The 18932-nt window shown below is 41.4% G+C and overlaps 1 protein-coding gene across 3 annotated transcripts in view; it reads right to left on the bottom strand.

Moving 5' to 3' along the window:
- Positions 1-18932, bottom strand: part of NDEL1 (nudE neurodevelopment protein 1 like 1) — a 50638-nt gene that overhangs the window by 7161 nt on the left and 24545 nt on the right. For all 3 annotated transcript variants that reach the window (XM_041771838.1, XM_041771837.1, XM_041771836.1), the window contains 7 exons: positions 13865-13962; positions 12658-12811; positions 11371-11519; positions 9301-9437; positions 7723-7896; positions 4015-4106; positions 74-225 (listed from right to left, as the gene is read on the bottom strand). In XM_041771838.1, the coding sequence (XP_041627772.1) occupies positions 74-225; positions 4015-4106; positions 7723-7896; positions 9301-9437; positions 11371-11519; positions 12658-12811; positions 13865-13950 (944 nt within the window). In that variant the 5' untranslated portion in view covers positions 13951-13962. The remainder of the gene's footprint in view (positions 1-73; positions 226-4014; positions 4107-7722; positions 7897-9300; positions 9438-11370; positions 11520-12657; positions 12812-13864; positions 13963-18932) is intronic.

Here is an 18932-nt window from a genome sequence, read left to right as displayed (position 1 = left end):
CAATAAGCTCACTTAATAATGTGCAACTTTACTACTCAAAAATAAATTATCGTTTAAAATGTCCAATACTTACCCTTTGTCAAAGAAAGACGTATGTCCTGATCGAGAGAACTTTGTGCCATTGCTATTCATCACCCCACAGTTCACATTCCCTGAAATATAGGATTTTCGTGATGCTTGGTCCTTTGCAAAATTCCTGCAAGCTGCTAATTTGGATTCTAAAGCCTACAGAAAGGAGGAGGAATGATATGGTTGTCAAAACAGTAGCTGTACATAAAAATCTGCATTTCAAACCATTTCTATTTCAAGACTAAAATTACTCTGTGTTGATAATGGTAGCCATTCAAGCCACAATCAATCACCTCTGATAGAAAAGAGGGAATGTTTATTGCTGACTCCGATCTCATGAGCTCAGAATAACGTACTAATTCCTCTCGGTATTACTGATGAATACAGATATAATCTTGACCTTACAACTTAGAAAAATGTGACACAAGTAGACAGATCCCAGGGCTCTTGACCTACACCCATGGTCCTTTCTAAGTTGGGATTGTTAAAGAGACACTAATTTCCTGTATTCATTCAAACACCTGCTGAGCATGATCATCTAGCAGGTACAAGCTGTGTCTGAGGCATCGGTAAGAGACGTATAAAGGGAAGCACCAGGTCCAGCACTGGGGGAAAGAGTGGTCAAGAAATGCAGACTTGGGATCCCTGGGTGGCGCAGCGGTTTGGCGCCTGCCTTTGGCCCAGGGCGCGATCCTGGAGACCCGGGATCGAATCCCACATCGGGCTCCCGGTGCATGGAGCCTGCTTCTCCCTCTGCCTGTGTCTCTGCCTCTCTCTCTCTCTCTGTGACTATCATAAATAATAAATAAAAATTTAAAAAAAAAAAAAAAAAAAAAAAAAGAAATGCAGACTTAGGGCAGCCCAGGTGGCTCAGTGGTTTAGCGCCACCTTCAGCTCAGGACGTGATCCTGGAGACCTGGGATCAAGTCCCATGTCGGGCTCCCTGCATGGAGCCTACTTCTCCCTTGGCCTGTGTCTCTACCTCTCTCTCTCTCTCTCTCTCTCTCTCTCATGTCTTTAATGAAAAAATAAATAAAATCTTTAAAAAAAGAAAGAAATGCAGACTTAAGATTTCATACCAGGTAACAAAGTCAGGACTATAAATGATAAGATCAGGAATTCAAGGACAGAACTCTGAATAAAATCAACCTTAAAGGGTGGGCAGATAAAGACCCAATGAGATGGCAGAAAGGAATGGGCAGGAAGCAGACCTGACACAGCAACAGAGCAGCAAAGGAAAAAAAAGCATTGGAAAAAAAAAAAGTCGGTATTGAATGTTCTAAGTAAAAGTAGGGCAGAACAGCATCCACCGGGCTTGGTAGTGCTGAGATCATCAATGAGCAGTTCTGGTGGAGTGAGCAGGGAACTGAGTCCAGACCAGGATGTCTGGGGAGCAGGTACAGTCAGACATGCTAACTATAAATGAAGACATGCTTTCGAAAAGCTTGGCTATGAGGGAAGAGAGAAAGAGGGTGACAGCTAAAGAGAGATACAGGGTAAAAGAATAGCTGTTTTTACTTTTTTTTTTTTAAATTAAAAAATTGTATGATATGTAATACACAAATATTACATATGAAGTATGTGTATCATATATAATGTGTAATCCATACAGATTATGCATATAAATACCTAAAATACAGTAAAAGGCTGAAAATACAGGAGACATCAACGAGAAGGCTGGAAGGGATGGGATCCAAGGCACAGAGGGACAAAATTAGCCACAGGCAGGAACAGGATCCTTTAACCACTGAGATAAAGAGGAAGAATGGCTATAAACAGAGCCAATAATAGGAGCGTAATAAAAGAAGTCAGAGAGGAGAACAAACAAGTGGGAATCAAATGGCCTAGAATTCTCAATGTTAGAGGATGCAGGGGTGGGGATGGAGCCTCCAGTTCAAGTCATGGGACAAAGGAGGCAAAGAAGTAGAAAGGGAAACACTTCGAAGAGCAAGCGGAGGCTGGCTGATAACCGCAGACCTGGAAGTCCCAATGATATCCTGGAGGCGGAAGGTCAGCCCAAAGGACAAACCGAGGGAGGACTCCCAAGATCACCTTTCATGCACCATTTCTGAATAAATTACATAACTTAATCAGCAAAACAAACAAGGGACAGAGAAAGCTGCAGACGTGAAGCCAAGGAACAGACAGAAGTAACTCAGGAAGAGAAATGAGGCAGCATGCCAGCCCTGCGAGCCCCTCAGAGTGCTCAGCAGAGGGAGAGAAGGAAGCTGCAGACGTGGGATGGAGCCAAGAAAGGACAGTGGTTTCTTCTACCCACAAGAAAAAGAAGGTAAGTGAGAAGATGTGAAAAGGAAAGTGTACACGAGGCAGCTTTGATACAAATATAAAAACCCTTGGTATGATTTTGAGTAAATGATAAAAAACTTAATACATGAAACATCTGTTGAGATGTTACAGATAAAACGACCCAAGAACCCCAGCTCCACCTGATTCTGCAGTCTACAATCTATACATGGGCAGAACATTGTAGAAGTTGCTAATTTTCAATTTTCAGAACCAACCAATGCAGGGTTCAAGACAGGAGAGAGAGAAAGACACAAACATACAACAGGGAGCTAAGATGCAGTCTAATAAATTCAGAAACAGAGGTTTGAGCATGCCAAAGACTTTAAATTATCAAAAGAACAGAAAATTTAAAAGTGGGAGAGTGGGAGTTAAATTCTTCATCTTTTTGCTTAAAGTTGGTAAGTCAAGACACCAAAAAATAAACACATCATTTTGAGTTATGGAGCCACCTGTCACATCTCTTACAACAAATAGCATTAAAAAATCGTTATGTTACGAGGGAAAATTACTCTATAGACTGTGTGAAATAATTTGTGTGTGTTGCTTTTTATAGCAACGTTGAACTGCAGATTCAGAATTTAATCTAATGATCAGAAAATAATTCTGTAAGTCAAAAAAAGCAAGCACAGGGCCTTGTACCTCAGCCTCCCATTTCCTCATTATGTAAAGTATAATGCAATTTCTGCTTTTTTCAGCAGATGTCTCTCACAAACAAGTGAAGGGGTGGTGGATCACGGGCAGTTTCAGAGGTAAATTACTGAAGGGAAAGGTAAAAGTTGCCCAGGGAAACAGGAAAGGGAACCCACGCAGGAGATGCTAACTTCACAGTGGCGTGAGTCCACAGTTATGTAATTGTTTCCTGCACTCCAGATTCAGGGAAGGAAAGCTCCAACTGCTGGACTGATCCAGACTGTAGGTCTCTTCCATGGCCAAAAAGACCATGAGTCAGCAGTGACAAAGGAAGCCACCTGTGGGATCACTGATGAGCAGGAAGGAACAAAAGTAAGAGATAGCTAAAAAACCCAGAGTCCTACTGTTGATGAAGTCAAAGAGTAGGTATTCTACAAAGCAAAAAATTGAATAAGCAGAAAAACAAGTTTAATATTTCCAAAGCCCAACTGTTCTGGAATCCAAGATTAGAGCCGAGGAGACAGCACAGAAGCTAAAGCTCCTCTTCCAAGGAGCAAGAAGACGGGCATAAGTAACTGAGAGCCCCAAGTCCTATCTGGGAGCCAGTGCTGAAGTCCTACAAGGAGAAAGCTCCGGGGCGGCCCCAGGGAGGGCAGACTGCGGCAAGCACAGGATACAGGAATGGTCCAGAACACACAACAGGCCAGAGAGCAGTTATCTTAGGAAAAGACAGAGGAGTCGTGACGGAGAAACAGTCATGGAGAAACCGAAGAGTGCCCAAGGGGGATCTCAAGGACAGAGCACAGGGCCTTTTGCAGAGGCACCAGCAAGCCCAAGCCCAGGCGCTGTTTACCGGGAGTTGCCTCAGTGGTCACTGGATGCTCCTGCCTCTCTGCTGATTTACAGCCTTCACTACAGGAAGGAACCCTTCTTTCTTCCCGCACTCCAAATTAAGAACTCCACACCTTGACAGCTTCAGTACTGAGTGCTAAATAATGGAATGCTTACCCCTACTTTCCGTAAGAGATCTCCCACGATGTTTAGCGCTGATATCCTAGCAGAAGGAGTTAGTGGACTGGCACCAAAACCATTTGGTATAGCTAGAGAGAAAGAAAAGGTGAGTGATTACACTTGCAGGTCCCTTTTGTTGTTGGGTGCACTGTGCAGCATATGCTCAATGACAAATCAATATAGTATGCCAAACTATGGGTGTAAGGTTTAAAGTGGAGACACCCTAACGGTGTCTTCAGGTGAACGGTCTCCTTCAGCTGATGGATATTTGGAATATATCCAATTTTACATCATGAATAATGCTAAAAGAACACATATCCTTAAAGCATCTAGACAAGTATTTCCAGAGAAGAGATTCCTAAAAATAGAACTGCTGGATCAGAGGATATGCTCATTTTCTTCACCTTAATAGATACTGCCAAAACACTCTCTGAAAAGGTTGTGCCAATGTCAGCAATCTCTATGGTTGTGCCCTCAATAATATTAGACGTTACTTTTTTTTTTTTTTTTTTGGTCAATTTGATAGTCATTTTATTTTCTCTTTTGTTTCCTTAACTAATTATTTTAATATCTTATTCTAGAAATCATGTTTATCCTCTGCACTTTGTCTACCGGGTTGTCTTTCCTTTAATCAGTGGGCAAGGGCACTAAATGCTATATATATTCACCCTTTCTCTCATAGATCTTGTATTTTTTTTTTTTTAAGATTTTATTTATTCACGAGAGACAGAGAGAGAGAGAGGCAGAGACACAGGCAGAGGGAGAAGCAGGCTCCATGCAGGGAGCCTGATGTGGGACTTGATCCTGGGGACTCCAGGACCATGCCCTGGGCCAAAAGGTAGGCACTAAACCGCTGAGCCACCCAGGGATTCCCCAGATCTTGTATTTCTCAATGTGACATTTATCTTTCAAACTTTCTGTTTCGGTGAGGTAAGTTTTGGCTTCCTCACCTTGTTTTCCTAATTTTTTTTTTATATTTAGGTCACTTAATTCATCAAATATCTAAATTTTTTTTCATCCAAATGGATAGCCAATCATCCTAATACCATGTTGTGAAGACTCATCTGAAATGGCACTTTACATATACTGAATTCCCTATATATTTTAGTTCCACTGAATTATTAGTCTATTTCACCAGAAACATGCTGCTTTCATTATTACAAAGTTAAAACATACTGTGGTATCTTGAAGGGGAAAGCCTCTTGTCTTCACCTTATTTCGAACTTTCTTGGCACAGTTATTCTTCAGAGTAACTTTAAAATCAACCTGCCAACTTAAACCCTGTGTTGATGTCATTAGGAATTTAAACAGCTGACTGATTTGGATACAATGGCTACTGTAAGAGGCTTCCCATTCAGAATCGGAGCCATTCAGGGTGACGTTCCCATCTTCTTGCACGCCTCTCGACAAAGGTTTTCAGTCATGCACATTTCTTCAATTTATTTTTGAAGTCATATACACGATGGTTAATAGCTCTTAGGCTACACTGCAAGAGACAAGTCCATCTCTGCCATTCAGTAACTGCGTGAGCTTTAGTAAGTTGCCCATATGTAGAAGAGGGCTAATGACAGTACTTATAAAGTCATCATGAAGTTTCAGTTACTATGCTTTTTAAATACCTAGCACATAGTTAATACTCAATAAATGTTAGCTGTTATTCTTTCATCCGTTTTCTACAGAGTGCTCTTCAGTATGTAAATGCTTTGTTGCTGCTGCTGTTCTGTCCTCAGCCTCCAGGAGATAATCTCACTGAAGGTAGGGACTTCACCTTATTATTCACCAGTCAACCCCCACCGCCTAGAAAAGTGCGTGGCACAGAACAGGCACTTGACAGGATATAAATAAACTGCTGTACTTTTCCCAGCAAGGATTTCCAGATCTCAGTTCTCCCTGTTCTCCACAAATTATGAAATCTGTGCTTTTATGGTAAGTTGTCTTAAATGCTTTTTGGAAACAGTCATTGTTATCGATAAAATGCAATTAAAGACAGACCACTTCATCGGGCTCAGCCCTTCCAATTTGCACCGATTCCTCTAACCTCCTGCTTCTCATTAGGTCTGTCCTGACTGATTTGTCATTCAACTGCTGTGATCCAGTGCACAGCAGCTTTTAGGTTAGTGAAAGTTCATGCCATCAGTTCCAGTCTAAAAACTTGTCTACTTGGACAAATTTCCTGCCTTGGAGTTGACATGTCTTAATCCTCTGCCAGAGCAAGCAAGCTCTGTGTCCCACTGACCTTGCCCGGCTCACTGCAGCCAAGTCCCTGAGTTAAAACTCTAATCAGCTATTAGAGAATGGGCACCTCCCTGGGTATTAACCTTGACTGAAGTTCCAGACTATTCAGAAGATTAGTACTCAACTAACAAATTTTCAGAACTGAACTGCAGAATTCTAGTTAGTACCTAAAAGCAAATCTTTGTTAATTCTCAAATGTTAGCAATTCTGAGATCCTCAAATGCCCAAGTAGCCCTTCTGAAAAGTGGACAGTGAGTTTCTGATGGCTGCTGTCATCTCTACCCTGCCTGCTCTCATCCTCAGCAGCACACTCAGCATGAGTACAAATAACACCACCTCTGACTCTACAGTATTTTCACACTAATACCTAGATGAAAGTGGGATGAGTAGTTATCCATTCAAGGGCTTCTGGGCACCTGAAATGCAGCTAATGCAACTGAGAAACTGAATTTTAAATTTTAACTAACATTAATAGAAATGTGAACAGTCACATGTGGCCAGTGGCTACTGGAATGGGTGGCACAGACACAGAGCACTTACTTCACTAACTGCCCAGAGAAAAATCCTTCTATCACGCTGGAAGATAAAATCCTTTACTTAAAAAAGAGAGGGGAAGAAAGAACTTATTTTGGGAAGAAAAAAAGTATGGAGGAATAGGAAATGCTGAAATAGCAATAAGCTCAAAAACAAAATAAATCTGAATTAAGAGCTTTGGGGTTCCATTGTAAGGTTCTGTGTATAGTGGCTGCTAAGTGTTTTCTCTGCTTATCTGGATTAAAAAAAAAAAAAAAAAAAACCTCTGCTGATGGAAAAAGGAACATTCTCCATGTATTAGTCATTGGTTACTCCAAACGTCACCTCTGAAAACGGCAGCCATGTAAAAGAACATGTATGCATGTAAGCATGTAAAAGAACAGCGTGTCCACCTGAGCCAGTCTTACATGAGTCTGAATGGCAGCTCAACGAGTCTCTATACAGTCTGTGTAGGAAGGCTTCTAGTCCTTTACAATCGGTTCAGTGGCAAGAGAAATAAACCATATATAAAAATGATCCCCAAACGTGAAACAAGTAGGCATGTGCAAAAACAAACAGGCACATATGGCAGGGAAATTTGGTGTCAAGAGTAGTTGGCTTTCAGGGGCAGGACTGCAGAATGGGCCCCTCTCTTTTCTTTCTCGATTTTTTGGCATAAGCGTATATTACTGCCATCATCAAAAGGTTTGACTTTGCCTGAAAACCTTTCTTTTTAAAATCTCGATTGAGATGCTCCTGTTTTACATGTGGCCACCGTCACCCCGCTCCCCGTGTGGGAGCAACCGTGGAAACTTCTTCTTCTGCCTCACAGAGCGCTTGACTTCCCCAACTTCTCCACTGAAACCATCGCTTACACGTGCCTTGCCCTGCTTCCCCAGCAAACCCTCCTCAGTTGGATAATCTACCACAGGTTCAGAAAGAAAAGAAACTGCAAACCTTTTGGTGAAGGAAAACTGTTCTCTGTGCCCTTGCCAACAGGAGTGGCTGGCAAAGAAAGTGACGCCTGGACAGCGGAGTCCATCTTTTCACAATCAAGAGTCGGAGAACTGGGGGCCGACTTTCTGGTTACTTCCTGTTGTCTTTCCCGAACTGCCAGTTCTTGTCTTAAATCTGCAAAATGGGGCACAGGTAATAGAACTCACCAGAGGAAGCAAATCACCCAAGCAAAGTCACCTCTAAAATGCCATAACTTCCAAAATTATTATATCTCAAAAGAAGAGTTTCCTACGTAACACTTTTTTTCCTCAGGGTATAAAAATGACAACCCTACTGTCTAAATGATCTTTGAGAATAATTTTTAAATGCTAGAATTGATACAAATGCTATAACCTAAGAGAACAGTTAACTATGCTCATTATATAAAAATAGGGCAGAGTCCAAAGAACAACTCGCAGTGAGCCTATATGACACAAAAATAAATATTCTTTTCAACTCATTTGCTTTTATTTTGAAATGTGTACTTTGGCAATTACTGCAAAATCAATGAAGTACATTTTTGTAATTTTATATGGGTTAGTATTTTTTTATTAGTTGTCAAAATGTACTATTCTGTTTTAGAAAAGAAGTATTCGAAATAGTTGCAAATTTTTTCTTGCTTTCAAATACTGAATTTTTAAGCCAAAATTAACACTTTCTTTTCCAGTTATGCAACTGACCTACAGAACACACATTTAAAAAGGATACAAAGTTATCCCATTTCTGAGTATTATATCCAAATGTCTGCCCATGGATAAATGGATAAAGAAAATGCAATACAAGCATTTAATATGATCTTATTCAGCCTTAAATAGGAAGGACATTCTGATACGTGCTACCACATGGATGAACCTCAAGGACATTACGCTAAGTGAAAAAGGACAAAACACCAGTGACAAAAGGACAAACACTGTATGACTCCACGTATATGAGGTCCCTAGAGTCATCAGATTCATAGACACAGAAAGGAGAATGGTGTTTCCAGGGGCTGGAGGAAGGGGGAGGGAAGTCAGAGTGCTGTACACATTTTATGCATGTGGTGATTATACACTTTCCTTTAAAAGTCTCTTTCCCTCCCTCTCTTTTTAATACATGGTAGAATGCAGAATATCATAAAGACGAAAATAGCCTCTTCTTTATAATATGTGCACATATGCAGTGTTACTATGTGCATAACACAAAATTATTTACACAGAAGCAAAATGTAAAACACCAAAACAAACCAAACAGGACATGAACAGTGGGAACAGAATTAAGGTTTTGGAAAAAAGACCAGTGTCTGAATTCCCACTGAAAAGCTCTTAAGGCTTTGGACAAAACTCAAACTCTCCATGCCTTGGTTTTCTGACCCATAAAATGGGGACACTACCTACCTCTCAGAGTTGGCTCATAGGTGTTAAGAGACTAAAAACACTTAGTGTAGTGCCTGACAAAAGTATACAAATGTGCACAACTTTCAGAGCAGATCCCAAACCTAACTTAGAACTCGGACTTAGAGACATTAAGGTAAAGGATAAACTTTAAGTTGTCAGTTTTTACCTCTTGCTTCATCCTTTAACCGTTGTACGGAGACCAACAAAGATTCCTTTTCATCAAGTTCACTTTCTAAAAATGCATTGCGTTCAATGGCCTGATTTAACCTTTGTTCAAAGTCTTCCAGTGAAACTATTGTTGCCCTTAAGAAAAAAAAAAAAATTGGAGTCCACAAATTAAATAAACAGCATGCAATAGCTAATACAAAAGAAAAATGTCAGTTGATCTCATGCCATTTCCTGACCTAGAAAGCCTGGCCCAGTTGAAAGAGAATGATCTCAATGCCTTCTGACTTTTGGTGGCATTTAGTATCTCTGCTATTAGTTCGGGCCATTCAATATATTCTTTTAAATTCCCGCCAAAATTCCCTATGATTCCTTAAAGGAAGGCCATTATTACGCATTATATCTCCCCACTGAATGTTAAACAATCAAAGTTTACACATTTTCAAGAAGAAAACTTTTCAACAATTTTAGAGTACACTAAGAATTAGTTATTTGTTTGAAACATCAAGTCCTAGCTCCCACTCCATTTACTTCCTAACTCCTCTTTCTGCATTTTTTGTTACTCATTTATTCAGGAAACAGTAACAAGCACCTACTATGCACCACCACCACAACCACCACCACCCTGACAATATGTGCTATCTGCTACAGAAATAAAGTTCTATAACCTCCAGTCAGAACTCTTAATGCCCTGGCCAATTTTATCAAGAAGTCTCTCAATTCCAGACTAACTCTGGGAAAAGAACAAGGGGTAGTGAAAGGGGAGGTGGGCAGGGGGATGGGGTGACTGGGTGACAGGCACTGAGGGGGGCACTTGTCAGGATGAGCACTGGGTGTTCTATATGTTGGCAAACCGAACTCCAATTAAAAAATATACCAAAAAAAAAGATGTCTCTCAATACCATCTGCTCTCCTCCAGTTTTGTGCCCTGGCTTAATCCTTCATCCATCACCTAGATGACTCCTCAATGGTCCTTCCTCTCTACTTCCAATTCCTCAGTATTATCCTCTCAGCTCAAAATCTGATCTTACTCCCTTGTTTAAAAAAATTCTTTAAATTTTTTTTTCTTTTTTTTTTTTTTTTTTTAATTTCTTAAAGAGCCCCTCATTGCCTACAGAATGGCTTTCAAACAGAGCAAAGTTCTCTGTAATCTGGCCCTGACCACCCTCCAGTCTCATCCCATTCAGCCACACTATCTCTATACACTTCAATCAAAGTGAAATATTCCTACCTTTTAAGCCTTCCTGCCTCTCTGCCTTCATATCTCTCTCTTCACTTGGCTGGCTTCTTTCCTCCTTGCAAAGTCAGCTTCAATACCGGCAAACTTCCCCCAATTCCCCCAGGGCACTCTAGAGGCTCCCTCCTCGGGGCCCCAGAGCTGCCTGTACACTCTCTTCACCAGAGTATTTCTCAGGTGAAATGTCTACATCTGTCACCCCCGAGGAGTAGAGTTATCTCCTCAACTCTAGCATCGAGTCAGGCATTTAAGAGTCACTCACATATTAATAATTGCAAAGTAACAGGAATTAAGTTTGGAATGGTTAAGAAACACTAATTATAATTACATAATAGCTTAGCAACAGTAACAGCAAGCCGCTCTAGGCCGTGCCGCACAATCGTAAGGGAAGCGGCACTCTGAGAAAATCCATCGGTTCGTGTTAAAGCCAAAGAGAACAAAAAGGAGTTGAGATGTAAAGACAGATCAGCCATGAAGAAACTGCAGACTTTGGGAAGAAGATCCAAGGCCCATGACAAGTGTGGGAGTGCTGAGAGAACACAGAGGGAAAGAGAGAGATGAATGAGACATGTTTTAGAGAAAAACCAACAGGACCGAGCACCAGACCTGCAGGGAAAGAAAAGGACAGAGGGAAAGAAAACCCTAGAAGGGCACAATCTGTGAAGATAGGGATTCGGGGTTGGTGTCGATATGACCAGTTACAGGGGACGTGAAACACCAAAAGGAGATGTCCTGGGACTAAGACCCAGGTGACAGGCTGAGCCCACAGACCTAGATTTTTGTCATTGATGGCCACCTTCACTTATTCTAACCAAACAAGCATCCTCCATTTACCTTTTCGCTCGCTCCAGGTCATCATTGGCCTGCTCCAACTCTCTCACGTACTTATGCAGCTGCTCCTTAATGGCCCGAGTCTGACTTAAATCATCTTCCAATACTGACACCTGCTTGTAGCTCTGTGCATACTGATGTTCTAGTTTCTCCTGAAGGCACGGATATAGGAAGGGGAGTGGAAGTCATTAATATATAGTTTTCCTTAATAAAGGAAGTAACCCAAGTTATGGGTGCAGGTGGCAGGGTAGCGGGGAATCCAAGGAATTTACCCACAATCTGAGTTGATGGTATCCCTCTCCTCCTTGTAATATTAATTAAAAAAAAAAAAAAAAACACATTCATCCCAACTACTTTAATTCATAAATTTAGAGAGTCAACCATTCTCCTCTCAGAAAGAAATCTAATAATGATCTCTCTGAAAAGTACAATAGTGAAACTGCCACCTCAGAAATCCCACAGTTGGCGGGAGGACCTCTGCATTCTCAGGCTTAAACGCAGCCCGGGGAAGCAGAAAGGAGACTGCCACTCTGAGTTCCAATTCCCTCACTCTTATCCACCATCCCCACCTACCTAGAACCATGCTCTCCCCAGGCACAGAAACAGCTCAAGCACTTGGCTAAGGCAGGTGCTGAACAGCAGCAAAAGGGGTTAATCCTTTTACTCCTGGAAATCCCTATTTAAAAAGGAATTTTTTTAACCCTAACTAAACTTCAAAACCAAAGAGACTATGAACAATAATGAAATAAATGTGTATTTCATACAAATATAATTTTAAAGTACCCTGGAGTGAGGCAATCTGTCAAATCAGGCAGCTTTTGAAAATGAAACGAATTACATTATTACAAGAATAGTATTGCTAAAAAACTGACAGCTACAGAGTTTCTAAGTGAACTCCAAAACTCTAAACCACCTTTTCCCTGGCTCCCTGAAAGAAAAGTTTATTTTGAAAAAAGAAAGAAAGAAAGAAAATTTATTTTGAGCCTTTTCTATTTTGGAGGTCCCTGGGTGGCTCAGTTGATAAAGCGTCTGCCTTCAGCTCAGGTCACAATCCCAGGTCCCTGGGATGGAACCCTGCATTAGGCTCCCGCTCCTCCCTCTCCCACCCCCTACACCCCCAGGTGCATGCTCACTCTGTCAAATAAATAAAAATCTTAAAAAAAAAAAAATACAATAAAAGCCTTTTCTATTTTTGTGGTTGCCTGCTGCTCTGAAGCTCCACCTAGAAAGATCTATTTCTCATTTTAATCTAAGCCAGCACATTAGATACCCTTCTACTTCCAAGGTTACCTTTAATGCTTCCACTTCATACTTCAGTCTTTGGTTATCAGCTTGCAAGTCTCTGTTTCTTTGTTCAGCCTGTACTAACTGTGCCTCCAGCTCTGCTTCTAATTCTCTGCTTCCCTCCTGGAATTCAACTAGCTCATCCCGAGCTTCCTGGAAGCTGATAAAGAGATAAAGTGGGAAAGAGGAGTTAGAGCAAGAATCACAGGGTCAGCTTGAAGAAGATCATGTATCAGTTCAGTAATTTGGCCTGAATGTGGCACTACCACCAAGTAGACGACACAATAAAGACAATCTGTTCAGCAACTCGTACTCTATACTTGGGGTTCAGTGAAAGTGAGTTAAAAGGCCCCGAAGGACTCACATTTTACAGACTCGTACGTCTTTCTTATTTAAGGTATTAATAAAGCAGCACATACTACGATACCACAAAGTCATCTAATACTTACAGTTGCTTTCCTTTGTAATTCTATTATTTAATCTCATACGTTTAAAAGCACTATTCTGAGAAGGGGTTGCAGGTTTCCCCAGCCTATTAAGGCGTCTATGGCACAAAAAAGATTACAAACCCCTACCACAGACTGACCCCTTCTACAACCACTGGCCCAATAACTGCCTTCAACAATAACAATGAAACAGCAATAAGAGGTGTGATAAGGCTTAGCAAGCTCTGTAAACCAAAGCAGAAAAATGTGTATGTTACAGTATGTTTTAAAAAGAAATCTAAGACAAATTTTGGTGCTTGAAGGTTATTATATAAAAGTTTTCCCAACTAATTAAAATAAGTGAGATTTTATAAAATGCTCCATACCCCTGAAACTCTTCTCCCCACTTCACAATGATGCAGGCTCCCGACACTGATTGAACTTGCCTGAAGAGACTAGATTCTGCCGTGTGTGCCCGGGACAGCTTATCAGAATCTCCAAAGACCACATCATGAGGCAGAATCAGGGCACACACAGAAGGCCAAGGACAACCAAATGTAATGAGCATAAAAGCAGGTAAACTACCAGAAGAAATCACAAATATGAAGTTTTCTTATGGTATTGTTATACTATTTAAACACAAGCAATGCTAGGACTATTTCCAGAATCCTAAACCTAAATCTGAAACTCTAAATTTAGCTGATGGTTAAAAACAACAAAAACCACACATGCTAGAGTTGCTATATTCCAAATTCCCTCCCCTATTTCCAGGATGCTTTCAACATTACCTTTGTTTATACTTCAAGGAAAGTTCCTTCCAGTAAGCAGTTTCCTCCTTTAAACTCGAAAAATCTGGTATATCTTCACCATCCATGATCAAGAAAGCCTGTGAAATATTAAAGACAAATCTTTAAATTAAATAGAAACGGGGCACCTAGCTATCTCAGTCGGTGGAGCATGTAACCCTTGACCCTGGAGTCATGAGTTCAAGGCCCACATTGGGCAGAGAGCTCACTATAAATAAATAAATGACAGCTATTAAAAACAAACCATATGAAATTTTTAAAAAATAGAGAACATAGGAATCTAAATAGAAGTATAAAATCTGGGACATTAAATCTGCAGCATTCTGGATGGAGTTAAACACGACAGATTCTGAGAGTGATTAACTCTCTATTATATGTCAGACACATGAATCGCTTTACTGCCCCAACCTTAGGGACCACAAGTATTGTGGATAAAGGCAGGACAGGAGATCCACAAAGTGCTCAGGTATGAAGGCATATGAGGCACTCTGGGTAGAAGCATTAGGTTCTAGGTAAACTGGCCCCACAGAATCATCCCACACATGGGGCTCCAGCAATTGGGTTACAGCCAGCCAGTCTTCTGGGAGTCAGGTGACAGGAGCTGATGCTACTACTGCACATCCCTCCCTGCTGTACAACTGCTTCACAAGGCCTCTCTGAAACATTTCATGCCAGGTGACCATACTAGGAAATCAGGTACCACATTCTCAATAATTTACCATCATTACATTTCTAAAAACTTAATTATCTTTTAACCCCACAGCTTCCTCCATAAATTCACTAATCCCCAGCTTCAGTATTTTCTCATCTTGGTTGCTCTCCCAAAGCATTGGGGGCCAGGGTTCTATTTAACATTGCATTTAGACTAACCACCTAAAAACCCCCAACTGGCTGGACACTGTGCTCACCCTCCACTCACACCTAGACCAAATGTCTTATTCCTACAGCACACCGCCGCCCCCCCCCCCCAAGTGTTCCACTTCACATTCCAGCAATACTGTTCAAAACCGTCATAACGCGACATCAGGTCTGGACACTTCCTCTACCTGGAATGGCTCTCCCTTCCTTGTGCATTTGGAAAGTTCCTGCTTGTCCTTTAAAATGATGACCTAGCTGTCATCTTTTCCAGAAAGTCTCTCCTGCCCTCACCCAGACAGCACAAAAATCCCCCACACTCTTGCCTACCAGACTACCCCTGAATATACTTACCACACAGTAATGCATTTGCTTTAACCTGCATCCCTATTAGGCTGTGTATTATTATTTCTTTCCTGGCACGATGTCTGCACAATAGCAGAGACTCAATAATATTAGCTAAACTACACCTAAATTGAATCAACTTAATCTATACAGGGCAGCAAGAACTAAACCAGCTTTGAAAGTAAATTAATAGAAACCCAGAGTTCACACAGCACAATCCACTGGCAAAGGCTGAGCAAGAAGTAACAGACCAGAAACTCCAACTTCAGGATGGGTATGCGAAGAGGTCTAAGAGTGATTTCTTGCTGACTAATATTGACATATCATTTCATATACTTAGTTTGAGGCTGATTGCAGTATTCTGTTTCAGCCAAGTCTTCCTGACCACACCACTTTCTGACTTTTGACAAGTTAGTCAATCATCTGATTATCTGAAATTCCCTATCAGCCCAGAGCTCTCTGAAAAGAAACAGACTCTTGGGGTGCCTAGGTGGCTCAGTCGGCCACACATCCAGCTCTTGGTTTCAGCTCAGGTCACGATCTTAGGATCATGGGATCTAGCCACACATCAAAAGCCATGCTCCCTGTGGAGTCTGATTGATATTCTCTCTCTTCCTCTCCCCCTCCCTCCACCTGCACATGTGTGCTCTCTAAAATAAATAAAATCCGGATCCCTGGGTGGCGCAGCGGTTTGGCGCCTGCCTTTGGCCCAGGGCACGATCCTGGAGATCCGGGATCGAATCCCACATCGGGCTCCCGGTGCATGGAGCCTGCTTCTCCCTCTGCCTGTGTCTCTGCCTCTCTCTCTCTCTCTGTGTGTGTGACTATCATAAATAAAATAAAAATTTAAAAAAAAATAAAAATAAAAAAAAAATAAAATAAATAAAATCTTTACCAAAAAAAAAAAAGGAAAGAGATGGATTCTTGACATGCTTTGCATCCCTTCATGCATAATACTTTGCTCAGAGAAAGTACTTAACACTTTCAAGCATTTACTGAGCAACTGCAACAGTGTCAGACACTGTTAAGTACTGGAGGAGTACTTAGGACCCCAGCTGTGCCCTCCTCCAATGCCATCACCCCTACACTAGTACACTCCTGTCTGTACCATGCTCTTAGGGTCCAATAACACATGAAAATATAAACTTCAGAGTGGGGAGTTCTGCCGAGACCAGGCTCTAGGGTTCTGACTCTGCCATCCAGCTCCTTAAGCTATCTGCCTCACCCCTTAAGGTCTCTGTTTTTTCATCTAATGAGAGTCTGGACCAGATGACAGGGTTCTTCAAGTATGTGAACTCACTAGTAAATATTACGGATTAATTTTACAATCCTATCCTTTCATTAAGGTTCCCAATTCCCACTCCATTTTCCCAGTTGTAGCAGTAATCTCATTTATAGCTACAGTTTGTAATAAAGTGTCATGAGGAAGAGGCTAGTCCAGCAGAAGTATCTGTATTTCAGAATATCCAAAAGCCCTTGAACAGGCATCACCATGTGGTGACAACCTCTCAATAACCCTTGAGAGCTCCTGCCTAAGTCTTGTTGAGGGAAAGGGCAGATTTTGTATGAACAATCCAGATGAAGGTATAATTACAGCACAGAGGCATCTCAAGGTGAAGTAACAATCTCCGTGTCCCTTGAATGCTCCACATAAGGTCTTTCCCCAAATGCCAAAAAAAAAAAAATGCTGGTTACATCTGAAATCTATGAATCTAGCCCTAAAGAAGGTCATGGGCACAGGTCCTCAAATTTGGAAATGCACTCATCCTTTGAACACTGGCAACCATATTATCAATGTATAGTTCAAATATCCAGGGTTTTTTTTTTTCAAATATCCAGTTTTTGATACACAATCCGATTAATTATGGTTTTTGCAAATTACGGGACAGGAGAGGCAAAGTTTGCTGCCACTTATTCTAGCTCAAGTAAGAAATATTTATAGAATCATAATGAAAGGGTAAGTCTCTCTAGCCAGCCCCTTGAGGGCAGGACCAGTGTCTTAGTTATAAATCCCATCTGCATCACCAGAACACAGAACACAGTAGAAATTCAACAAATGTTTGAAGGGACTTATAACCTCTTTACTTTCCAAAGCACTGCTTTCCTTTATTAAGATCTAAATTCCTATTTCAGGAATGTTGTAAGAAAAAGATGTGTGGGTAATTTATTTCTCACAATGCACCACCATGTTTTTGTTTTTGTTTTTTTAAGATTTTTCATTTACTTATTCATGAGAAACACAGAAAGAGAGGCAGAGAGACAAGCAGAGGGAGAAGCAGGCTCTATGCAAGAAGCCCGACGCAGTACTCGATCCTGGGACCCCAGGACCACACCCTGGGCCCAAGGCAGTGCTAAACCGCCGAGCCACCTGGGCTGCCCTGCACCACCCTGTAGTAAACCAGGATTATAAAACCTATCATTCTCGGCTAGACAAAATTATCAGTCTGATGCATGCCAAGCCACATTCATAGTCACTTAAAAAGCTCCACGCAGGCTCCACACCAAAGAATAGAAAGTGGACGGGACTAACTGGGGAGAGCCTTAGAGACTCCGCCACGTACTCGCTACCTAAAATAATCACTGTCCAGCTCTTCAGTCTTAAATATAAATGGACAACCAAGAACCACCGGACAAATGACAAAACCCAGGAGCATGAATAAGAAGATCCTAGGACCTACTGAACTGAGAGGAAACAGGTAATTCAGACACTGAGAGAATTTTTTTTCTCCTACAAGAACTCAGGAGGGTTACCTCCCACACACTTCCTGAGACAGTTACAGAAGGGAGAGAAAACCAAGACCCCCGCAGCACAGGGTGCAAAAAACAGCGGCTCTAGCTTAGGACTGCAAAGAACAGAGGTCCCCAGATGAAGAAGCCTAGTCTACCCATCAGACCAAGGGAGTACCTCAGCCAGACGGAAGGCTCCAGGAAAAACAAGGAGCCTGGGAAGCTGGAGAAATCTGAGGTTGTGTTGAAAAAGCACATAGCTCTTGTGCCAATCAGAAAAAAAGCAAGTGGGGGCACTTGGCTGACTCACTCAGCAGAGTGTGTGACTCTTGATCTCAGGGTTGTGAGTTCGAGCCTGATGTTGGATGCAAAGATTACTTTAAAATCTTGAAAAGAAGCAACTAAAAACTCCAGAGGGGTGCCTGAGTGGCTCAGTCTGGTTAAGCATTTGAGATCCTTAAGAGCCCTGCATCATGCTCCCTGCTCAGCAGGGAGTCTGTTTCTCCCTCCCCTGCTCCCCTTGCCTGTGCTCAGTGTCTCTCAAATAAATAACATCTTTAAAAACAAAAAAACCCTCCAGAGAAATGAAAACACAATCTAAGGTCCTGACCCTTATATATACTATTTTAAAATTAAATATCTCAAGTCTAAAATTTTTAATTTGCTGATTTTATGTTATTTATGCATTTGAGACAAGTTCCATATTTTATAGCCATCAGTATATTTCCTATTTTTGGCCTTAAATTTGCCCTAACTTTTGTGTGTTGCTCTTCTGTAAGGTTCTAAAATTTGATGGACGGGTTTGTATTATTTCTTTAGGCTTTTTAATTTTGTACTTTGATGATAATACTTCTCAACCATGGTCTTTTCAAGGTGAATATTTCTTGTCTTTGTAGCTTATAGTCCCCTGGCAGCCATCTTTGTCCCTTAAATATGTCACTGTCATGCTTCGGACCTTCTCTAGATTACATATATGGCTTTCTGGAATTGGGGACGGGTGTCTCCTCAGTATTTCAACATTTTATTCATGGGTAGGATATTTTTAAAGTTTTCAGTACTCTTCCTGTTTCTAGGCAGTAACGGCTAGGGGTGGATTGTGTGGTCCATGGACCAGAGTCCTTGC

This window comes from Vulpes lagopus, chromosome 10, assembly GCF_018345385.1.
Source record: "Vulpes lagopus strain Blue_001 chromosome 10, ASM1834538v1, whole genome shotgun sequence".
NCBI classification, from domain to species: Eukaryota; Metazoa; Chordata; class Mammalia; order Carnivora; family Canidae; genus Vulpes; species Vulpes lagopus.
The sequence above is the reverse complement of the archived record's forward strand: the minus strand, read 5'-3'. Positions and strand labels throughout refer to the sequence as shown.